Below are 11,123 nucleotides of genomic sequence, written 5' to 3' on the forward strand. Positions count from 1 at the left end.
GGAGGCAGGGGCGGCCCTGGCACCTCGCAGGCCCTTCGAGGAGCACGCACGGCACAGCCTGCACCGAGGAGCAGAGCGATCGGGAAGTGTGGGGCTCCGACAGGGGGAGGAAGCTTTGCCCAAGGCCAGGCTGCCATGAAGCAGCCGCAAAAGCCCGGCCGCCGAGCTTCCCACCTGCTGCTGTCCCAGCTGGGCCGCCACTTCCTCCTCCTCCCCAGCCAGGGCCGGACTCCGCGGCCGGCCGGGGAGGGGCCGGAGGGGGGGCGGGGAGCAGGCGGCGGCGGTGGCAGGTTCCCCGCGCTTGCAGCGCCGCGGGCCGCGGGTGCAGCATCCTCCCCTCCCCTCCCGCCGCGGTGCCCGGGGCCAGGCGCGCTGCGATTGGCCGGCGGGGCCGGGGGCGGAGCCAGGAGGGCCGGTGTCGCTTGGACCGCCTCAAAAGAGCCCAGGATATTGCAGAGCGCACTGGAGCCCTGGCCAGCGCGCAGCCTGCCCGGCGCCGGCAAGCTGGGTCTTGGGGATTCGGGTTGGCTTTGGCTCACTCGCTTTTACAAACTCCTGGATCTTACATGCCTCTGTATCCCCCACTTCCACTCCATGTCCCCATGCTCCTGCGCCAGCAACAGGTAAGGGCTGCGGTGTGTTTTTCTTCCCTCCGTCTTTCTCGCTGCCTGTGTGTTCCTGGGGGAGTGGACTCGGGCCGCCGTCCCCTACCCTGCCCTGCTGCTCCAGAGGTGCCCAGCTGTCATGCTGCTGGAGCGCTCACCCACGCTCCGGAGTCCCAGATCATGCCTATAGAGTTTGTGTGCGCACCAGAACATCCCCAGAGCTAAAAATACTGAAACATGCTTGGAACAGTTGAGCAATAGAAACAGATTTCTTTGCAGCATCTGTTTGTGCTCATAACTTCCAATGCACCAGCTGTAGCGAGATACTGGGTTTGGAGGAGAGAGTGGGAGATCCGTGTTCGACTGGTTCTCACTCTAAGGGGGGCCGGGGGTGGGGGTGGGGAAGGTGGTCGGGGCGTGGGGGTGCGTCTCGAGCCCAGGTCTCAAACCTGGGCAGATCTCGGCAAGGATAACTTCGAGTTCCAAACAGAGTGAGCGTCTCGAAGTTGCTTTGCTGGGGGAAGACAGCGGGAGCCCGAGTTGGATTTGAGCCTGAAGACCGCAAAACTTTCAAGTCCTATGTCACTCTCCCCTAAGCAATGGGTTATTCTTAGTGACGGTGGTTTTAATACCTCGCTTGTAGACAGCATGGTTTTAGGGAAGCAAAATGGTCAAAATGACTTGATTCTGCAAAAACATTGCATCATAGCACGGACTCATCATGACAATTGAGAAAGAAAAATAGAAATAGGAAATGGGCAGTTTAATGCCTGTGTCAGAGTTAAGCATTAAGCATATCAGTAGGATGGTAACTATTATAAGGCTGTGAATTCTGTGGATTTTCATACTCAGAATTTACCTGTTAGGGAATAAGGCATTACTTGAAAACTTGTTTTGAGTGTTCAAAGAATACATATTGCCTTTTGTTTGTTTTCTTTTCACATTAGTAATCAATAGGCTGTCAGATTTCCTCTCGATGACGACTGTTCTGTGTCTGCTGTAGATTACCTTTACACTGGTTGGCTTTTTCCTGCTCACTTCCAAGTATTTTACTTACATTCGCCATATTCTAGAAAAATCTTCACGTTCAGAAGGAGTAAGAGATGTTACCTCAAGGAGGGTGGGAGAGGAGAGAGTTGGAGTCAAGGTCATTTTATTTTGCTTTCTGCCCTTCCCCCTACTATTTTGGTGGCTTATTATTATTATTATTATTATTATTGTTATTATTATTTTATGTTATTGCATGTTTGTTATAAACTCTTGTGAATTTGGCTTTTTTTTTTTTTTTTTTTTTTTTAGTCTTTCTGCATCCTTCAGACTCTCCAGTTGTGGAATCTCTGGTTAGCTATAGAGTCCTTGTATGACTTTTGAGCAGTCTGAAAAATTGACCACATCTTTACCTGAACAGATGCGCTGTTTCAAATTTTTAGTGTATATTTTTGTTTCCCAAATATGTATATTTTTCAGCATATGCAAATGCTGAGCAATGCTATGTGCGTTGTTGAATATAAATGTTAAAGTTAGTGCTCATATAGATAAATGGGTATCCCCTTTCTCCTCCACACTTTCCCCTCCCCCTCCCTTCTGTTTACTGAGCTTCTAAGAGGTTGCTTTGCTAGCAGTTGTGCTCACATAGCAACATGTGCCCAGAGCACACTCAGGCTGGTCTATATGGCGTCAGCTGGGGAATAGCTGCTCTAAACACTCATTAGCAGACCTTTCTCTCAGCCCAGCACACTTTCTTTTGCTATTTTTATTTCCTATCCTTAGTCAGAAACTTTCTTACTGTACACTGTGACCATATTATGGGACACATTTATTCTCATTTATTCTTCATGATTACATTTTTTTCTAGTTTTATATGAGCCATATTGGAAATATTTCCTATACAGTAAAAACACTTTAGACCCCCCATTTGTACCATGTGATGTCCTTGACCTTGTATTTATCCATAGCTCTCTCTCCTTTAACATCTACCTAAGATTGAAGTGCTGAACTATTTTTTCCATTACTTATGCTTAATTTTGGCTCAGCCTATAAATAGTCTTAACATGAACGGCACCACATGTAGCCTCTCCATTTCCCAGAAATACTTTCTACATCATTGGTTGTGGCCTGGGTAAAATGGTTATTTGTGTCTATTGACTTTACATCTGGGCCTTTAAGTATTTTGGCTGAAAGGAGAATTTACATATTGTACATCAAATCAAATATCAATTCTCTGGAGTTGTATCCTTTAGGAAGTCAAATCACTTAGTGTTCTCACTATTCTTAATCTCAAAATGTTTCTGAATATATGCTTGAAACAAAGTTGCATGAGAGCCATATTTTTTTTAATCAAAGCTTTTCCCAGATGCTTATGAACTGGTAATTTCCAGTGAGAAAAGAGTGGGCAAGGACTGCTTGCCTTAAGACACTCAGGCATGTGGATGGGTTAACAGTAAAGGTGGTCTTTACGGGGAAATATTAAGACAGTTACCCTATGAACCTTTGGTATGTTCTAGACTTTTGCTATGTAATCAGCTCTACCAAAGTCTGAATGCACATAATTTGTGTGCACAAATATACACACATAAATCTGTTTTGGAGAATACCTATTTGAAGTGACAAAAGTTTCCTTTTTGCCAAAACACACACATGCAAACACACACACACACACACAGAAATCAAGAACCAAGCAACTCTTCTTTTTCCCTTTCCAGGAAGAAATGGTAAGATTTCTAAATTATGCTCCACATGTGGAACAAATTCTGTCATTAGCAATGGAAATAAGACAGTAATAGTCGCTCAATACAGTCTATTTTCAAGATTCTAAATGTGGAAAGCTATTCATAGGAAGCTGGTATTGTGTGATTTGTGGAATTCAAACAAATGTCTTGGGGTCGAGATTTTTAGAAAGTCATCATTCAATCTTTAAACTTCATATGGTTGTCATGCGTTAATATGGAAAGAGTGCAGAAAAAAGTCAGAAGAAATTCGAGACTGTCTTTTCATGGCCTCTAATTGTAACGCAGATAGAAGGATTGTTTCAAATCATAGAGAGGGAATTTCTTGGTGTCAGCTTATAATATAAGGTCTGAAGTCAATCAGAACTCAAGGATAAAAGCACTCTTTAAATGAGCCCCACCCCCACCCTTTAATTGGAAAATATACCTACATTTGGTGGTATGCTGATATCTCTATCTTTGTGTAGAAATGCTTGACAATTTCATGTGAGCCAAATAAGCTGAAATCACTGTTTAAAAAAATGCTTTCCATGTCCAAGATCTAGAACCCTGAGGAATAGGGTTTTTGCTTCTTTTGTCCAAGTGCAAACTTCATAAGAAAGCAGACAAAACATTGAAGCAGGTGGACAGTTAGGAAGGCACAGTAACTTCTTTTTATAAAGTAATTCAAAGGCATTTTCAAATCGGGCATCATTTAGGTGTCAAAAGCTGCCAAAATGTAACACACATTGCAATTTTCACAGATGACTAATCTCAGCAAAAATGTGTTGGGGCACATTCTTGCATAATAACTTGGATAAAGAGGGAAAAGTCAAAAGACTGTAACAAGGCATTTTCAAAGACAATGCACCTTGCCTGTTTTGGGGATGCAGAAAAACAAGACAAATGGTTTGCCTTATTTGTTTGCAGCTGGCTCGGCTGAAATTGGTTCCAACTGCTTAATCTTAATGTGGCTTTGGGGGAGAAAGAAAAAGTGGAGTCCTCCTTATCAAGGCTTCAATAAATTTCTGATCCTTTCCATGTGTTGTTCATCATTCCCCTTAAATACTGGAGACAGATTTGGTTGTTAGAAAATTTGAAAATCACTTCTATGTTTTAGTTCTAGGCCATATTGATTTTGTTAATATGCAGTTGGTAAAGAAAACACCTTAGGCTTTTTCTTAGGCTTTTGTTAGTCAAGGAAAAAGTAGTTTCTTTGGAACAAAGACGGAAAGTTAAAGTTAATAGATTGTTTTTACATGGGGAGAATGAGGCAGTAGAAGACTGAAAACTACTATTTGTTCATATTAAGTAAAGGTGAGTGAAATCAAGGTGCCTTCTCCATAGGAACCCATAGCAAACAACAGCACTCGAAATGAAAGTAAGCTGACTGGCATTTATGATCCCACTTATAAAGTTGTCTCTGTTTGGGAGAACACAGCTTTGGACCCACAAGAAATGAGTTCCTGCCTTATCTCAATCTGCTAAAGACCTGGTCCTTTGGCACAAGATGCTTATTACTTCCTAGCCTGTCATTGTACATGGCGGTCCTATCTCAGGAGAATTTCAGGACTCTTATTGCTAGGCAACAGAATCACTTTCTATCCCCTAGAGCAAACCTGTGTCTTCAAGTCAGAATCATTTGCACTAACAGAGATGTTATCAGGCATTTCTGCATAGTGGCTGTTTAAAATGTACGAAGTGACAGAGCAAGCCCAAACAGTATCCAGAAACTGAGATCCATTTCAGGTGATTGTAAGGGCTGTCTGCTCAGTTGTATCATTCAAACAGAATAGTCTGTGCCTTCTGATTTCAACCTGTCATCAGAGCTCTTATAATCTCCCATAATGCACATGCAACTCAGTTAATATCAATGTTGCATTCACGTGAAATGTTCTCTAGACGTGTCCTAGATCTAAAAGCTTTGTGAAAAACCTTGGAATCAGAAAGTCTTTCTTTTGCTTAATAACTTGGGACCCTAGCAAGTGAGAAGGCAAACGAAGAGTAGAAGGGAGAGATAGGCACACAATATAGAATATTCTAGATTGGTAACCAAAAATGGAAAAGGAACCTTAAATTTTGGTTGAATCACCATCACAGACAACTCTCCTATGTTTAACAACTTTATGCTTTTAAATAAAAATTTAAAAACATGTTTAGAGTACAAAGAAATGAAAAACCCTGTAATTCAAAGTATGTTTATTTATATCTTATTCTGTATTTTCATTGGATATAATGCCTTAGACAGTAGAACTCTTTAAAAATGACTTCTTTTGTAATGAAGGCTCTCTCTTTTCTTGCAGGGGATATTCCCTGGATGTCAGCTGAGTTACTAAGGTAACGCTGCATGTCACTAGACAGACCTTGGTAGAACCCCAAGGATCCTGGAGACACCCGACTCTCCTCATTTTTTTTTGTGTGTGTGTCCTCACTGAACATTCAAAACTGTTTCTCCAAAGGGTTTTGCAAAAACTCAGACTGTTTTCCAAAGCAGAAGCACTGGAGTCCACAGCAGAAGCGATGGGCAGTGTGCGAACCAACCGCTACAGCATTGTCTCTTCAGAAGAAGACGGCATGAAGTTGGCCACCATGGCGGTTGCAAATGGCTTTGGGAACGGGAAGAGCAAAGTGCACACTCGACAACAGTGCAGGAGCCGCTTTGTGAAGAAAGATGGCCACTGTAACGTCCAGTTCATCAACGTGGGTGAGAAGGGACAAAGATACCTCGCAGACATCTTTACCACGTGTGTGGACATTCGCTGGCGGTGGATGCTGGTCATCTTCTGCATGGCCTTTGTTCTCTCCTGGCTGTTTTTTGGCTGTGTGTTCTGGTTGATAGCTCTGCTCCACGGGGATCTGGATGCATCTAAGGAGAGCAAAGCGTGTGTGTCTGAGGTCAACAGCTTCACGGCTGCCTTTCTTTTCTCCATTGAGACCCAGACAACCATAGGCTATGGTTTCAGGTGTGTCACGGACGAATGCCCAGTTGCCGTATTCATGGTGGTGTTCCAGTCAATTGTGGGCTGTATCATTGACGCCTTTATCATTGGTGCAGTCATGGCAAAGATGGCCAAGCCCAAGAAGAGAAACGAGACTCTTGTCTTCAGTCACAATGCTGTGATCGCCATGAGAGACGGCAAGCTGTGTTTGATGTGGAGAGTGGGCAATCTTCGGAAAAGCCACTTGGTGGAAGCTCATGTTCGGGCACAGCTCCTCAAATCCAGAATTACTTCTGAAGGGGAGTACATCCCCCTGGATCAAATAGACATCAATGTTGGGTTTGACAGTGGGATTGACCGTATATTTCTGGTGTCCCCGATCACTATAGTCCATGAAATAGATGAAGACAGTCCTTTATATGATTTGAGTAAACAGGACATTGACAATGCAGACTTTGAAATTGTCGTAATACTGGAAGGTATGGTGGAAGCCACCGCCATGACAACACAGTGCCGTAGCTCTTACCTGGCAAATGAAATCCTTTGGGGCCACCGCTATGAGCCTGTCCTCTTTGAAGAAAAGCACTACTACAAAGTGGACTATTCGAGGTTCCACAAAACTTATGAAGTACCCAACACCCCCCTTTGTAGTGCCAGAGACTTAGCAGAAAAGAAATATATTCTGTCAAATGCAAATTCATTTTGCTATGAAAATGAAGTTGCCCTCACAAGCAAAGAGGAAGATGACAGTGAAAACGGAGTTCCAGAAAGCACTAGTACGGACACACCCCCTGACATAGACCTTCACAACCAGGCAAGTGTCCCTCTAGAGCCCAGGCCCTTACGACGAGAATCAGAGATATGACTGACTGGTTCCTCCTCTGGAATATTTACGTAACAACACGGTCTGTTGGTCAGAGGCCCAAATCAGTTATACAGACGACGGTACTGGTCAAGAAGTGGGTCAAGGCGAGCGGCCACGAGGGACTGAGGCAAGAGCAGTGGTTTCGAAGAAAGACTGTAAGCTCGATCATTAATGGAAAGCCCTAAACATGCCTCCACATGACCCGATGGCACATCTATGTTGTAGATTAAGTTATGGGTTTTTGTGTTTTGTTTTGTGTTTTTCCAAAACTTGAACTTGCAGGCAAGCCTCGGTTGGGTATTTGACTTATCCAGAATGCTTCTCTTTAGGGAACAAGAATGTTTTTAATGGCATAACAAAGGCAAGACTCTGCCTTAATTTTTGAAAAGCTGCTAACTACATGAACACAAATTGTATTTTGTTGCAGTGTAGTTTTTCTTTTGTGTAATTTAAAAGTCAGTGTTGAACTTTGTTGAAAGCTCATGATGCGCTTCAAAGTGGCAAATATTTGGCTATTAACTGCCAAAAGGAGAGCCTGATTTTTTATGAGGCCAGTAATTTGTTTGCTAGAATTGATTTTTTTTTTTTTCTCTCTCTCTCTTTGGTTACATAAGGGCATTATGTAACACTAGCCAAATGGTAGCCTCTGGGTTTGGTTGTTGTTCTTTTTGTTTTGTTTTTTATTCTCCATGATGTTAATGGGTTATCTCAAATTTTAAGTTAGACTACCTAAAATTAATACCAAAGATAATGCACAGTTTTGCACAGTGTAGCTTATAGTAAAAAAGGAAACAAAGCCCCAATGGCTGCCTTGAAATCAAGAGACAATAACTTTGAACCTCAGCAAGACCTTGAACCCCCTGTTCATTTTGCACCTTATTCAGAAAATAGAGCATCATATACACAGAATCTAGTAAGTGTAGTGCTTTTTAAATTTTGTTCTTTTATGTAACTTTCTTATTTGAAGAAAAAGAGTAGGAAGAAAGGGGAAGTATAATTCACACACAGATATATACATACAGTATCAACATTTTTCCTTCCTGCTAGGTGGACTGGGCAGGTCAATGTGTAAAGTGAGAGATGGTGATGTGCTTAGATTTTTCTGGGCTTTCCCTTTGCACACATTCCAAAATTTATTCCGTAAGATAAGATCTTGGTTGAACTTTGTTGGCACCCTGGCATCCTTAAAATGGAGCCATCCAGCAGGAAAGGTTTAAACCCTTGCAGCTGAATTCATTGCCTTGACTGTCAGGATATTTCTAGCTTGACTTCATCTTGGAGAAAGAAGGTGCTATGCCTGGCCTCTAGATTTGTTCTTCTGATCAGTCTGTCTGGTGTGATTCGTCCAGTGTCAGAAAGGCCTGCAAATGCCCAAGTGAGGAAGCAGGGAGCTGTGGACAAGCCACTTCGATGCAGCACGTCGGCTCAAGTATTCAGGAGGGAGAGGAAAGTTGCCTTTTTTATGGCAGAGGGTAGGAATGAAATGACTCAATATTTTAGGGTCAAAGAGAGTCATACAAATATAACACAGTTGCAGGTGAAGGAGATAATTGTCTTAAAAAAAGTTATTTCCCCTTTATGTGTACCTGTTCAGGGTTGAATGTGAACTGATCACTGTCTCCCACGGAGTCCTAAAGCAGGTTATTAAAGAAACGCACATTATTTTCCAGAAGCTTCTCCTGCCTGGCTGCCTGCCTTACTAGAAACACTTTTTTTTTTTTTTCCCCTGCTCTAGCTCAATATGGAACTCTTTTGTTTTAAAGTTCCTTATTTGTGAATTGTGGGGTTACTGACTTTTAATTGGAGTCTCAAAATCAACTCTCCTGTGGTATTAAATCCCTGTATGCCATTAAAAAACAGCTTGTTCTAGAATCACGTATTTTGTAAATCGATGTTTGTGATGGTCTCTTGAACAGCCATATCTGAATGCAGTGCCTGCAAAAATAGGACAGTTTCTGCTGTTTGCAGCCTTCAAGTTTGCTGGGTTTGAAAACTGGGGTGTTATTTCATTGAAACCAAGAAATAGATGTTAGGCAAATGGATGTTATTTTAAATCCAAATTTAAAGGCAGGTTTGGGAAGTTTTTTAAAGAGTTGGAGGAACTGGGGATTGAGCAGACAAGAGAACTTGCAGGAGAGGCAACAATTTGGCTGTTGACAGTGAGAAGATATTGAGAGCTTCAGCTGCTGCTATTATGATTTTTGCAAAGGAGAATAATCAAACCAAAGAGTATTCAATGTTATGTAAATTAAATGAAGATGCAGTGGAGAAAGGGGGTACCACAAAGGAGGTTCCCCTCAAACACACAGTGCTGCCACTTAAAAAGACTTGAGATATTTGAAAGGGGGAGGGTTATGGGGGCAAGAAAGAGGGAGGGGAATCTTTCAACTCATTTCTGAAAAAGACAAAAAAAAAATCTAAAATTTCTGGTGCACAGGTTTGTTTTTTTCAAGAAAATTTTGCAGAAGCTATGTTTTTAAAAGTGTACATTTTATAAAGTTTATCAGATATTTTCATATTTAAAGCCAAATGTAAATAGAAGTCTGTAAAGGAAAAAAAAATTGCCATAGAAAGTATAATTTCAGTGTAGCAGTTTCTGAGAGCTAATACCTATATGCTACCGGTTAGCATGGTTTTAGCAAATATTTACCAGCCTTATAAGGATCGTATTGCTATGTACTTCTGTTATTTATTTCAGCATGGACTGTTCATCTGAAAGCTTTTTCTAGTTATTAGCATTTTAACCGTTACAAGCTTTAAATGGCAATTTTTTTTTTTTTTTTTTTTTTTGTCAAGAGCCAAGACACAGGTAATGCACGACATTTACTGCTGCATTTTACCTTTAAAATATTTGTCCTTATTGACTGGGTCTCCTTAACTAGCGCTCACGTCATTAGAATGCAGATGGAAGGGACTCACCGTGAATATCTGGGGTCGATTCCCAGATGCATGTTGCTTCTCTTGCAAGCAAATCCCTATTGAATTTACTTAGGATTTATTCCCTTGTAAAGAATTTTTGCCCATATCTGGATGGGCATTATATTTTGGGAGGGAGGCACAGATTTTGGGTTATCCTATTTTTAAATAAAAGGTAGACAAAGTGAATTATATTTTGGTTATTGAGAAAGGCATAGTTTTCTATCCCTCTAAGAGTATACTTGAATCAGACATTTTAAGGATGTCATTATAGCACTGTAGTCATTTCCAAATCCCTAGAAATTTGTTTTACTTTGTTTTTATTCTATTAACGCATTATTTCTTCCTTTCACTTCCTTTTATTTCTATATACTCCTGTCCCAAATCTTGATGTTTCTTTGATGAGCTCTGTCACCCAAATCATGTTCCCCTTGCAAATAATAAATGTCAGTTCATATTTTATAATAAGCCACTTAGTAAAGGCAAGAAGCTTGTCCTGAGAAGTGGAGTGAGTTCTCTTTCACTCTGTGTCTAATAATGTTAAGGTGGGGAAAAAACAAAGTGTTACATAGTCACCTCTTCACCTTCCTAGCCCTCAGCAAACTAGAATCTCTTTTTCTAGTCATGTTGGATTTTAGCTCTGGGCTCTGGTCAGTTGAACAATTCTGATCATTGACAATCACGATAGTTGTTTTCCCATTTGCCATCTTTTTGTATCTAAAGTCTTCCTGTTGTACTGCACAAACCATGGATTGTACATATTTTTATATATTATGTCTTATTTTATTATTTCTAAATAAAAAATTAAAAGTTGAAAACAAATTGGTGCAAGAATCTTTGGGTTTTCTGTATAATTACTGTAGAAACACTAAGATGTAAAGCAAATGTTCCCAAACAATAGGACACAAACCCTGATTGTTTGGATGAACAGAGCCATAGAAATTGCCTAAGCAGACAGGTGCAGTGGGGTGGCAGATTAGTTTAATCCAAGTAAGAGGAAGTAAAGCTCATATTTTGTTTTTTGACAGAATAGCCTAGGTAGAGAGAGGATAGAAAAGACTAAAAAAATAAAAAAGCATACAAGACTAACAAA

The 11,123-nt window shown here is 41.2% G+C and overlaps 1 protein-coding gene across 1 annotated transcript; it reads left to right on the forward strand.

The window, feature by feature from the left end:
• The first annotated feature begins 468 nt into the window (after positions 1-468).
• KCNJ2 (potassium inwardly rectifying channel subfamily J member 2) lies at positions 469-10,776 on the forward strand. The gene is made up of 2 exons (XM_063080645.1): positions 469-623; positions 5,614-10,776. Exon 2 carries the CDS (start codon positions 5,831-5,833, stop codon positions 7,112-7,114), a length of 1,284 nt encoding a protein of 427 aa, XP_062936715.1. The 5' UTR covers positions 469-623; positions 5,614-5,830; the 3' UTR covers positions 7,115-10,776.
• The last annotated feature ends 347 nt before the right edge of the window (positions 10,777-11,123 follow it).

This window comes from Cynocephalus volans, chromosome 16, assembly GCF_027409185.1.
Source record: "Cynocephalus volans isolate mCynVol1 chromosome 16, mCynVol1.pri, whole genome shotgun sequence".
NCBI lineage: Eukaryota > Metazoa > Chordata > Mammalia > Dermoptera > Cynocephalidae > Cynocephalus > Cynocephalus volans.

What these genes read in the sequence shown, in the direction of transcription:
- KCNJ2 (XM_063080645.1), top strand. Translation starts at nt 5,831, where the DNA reads ATGGGCAGTGTGCGAACCAACCGCTACAGCATTGTCTCTTCAGAAGAA.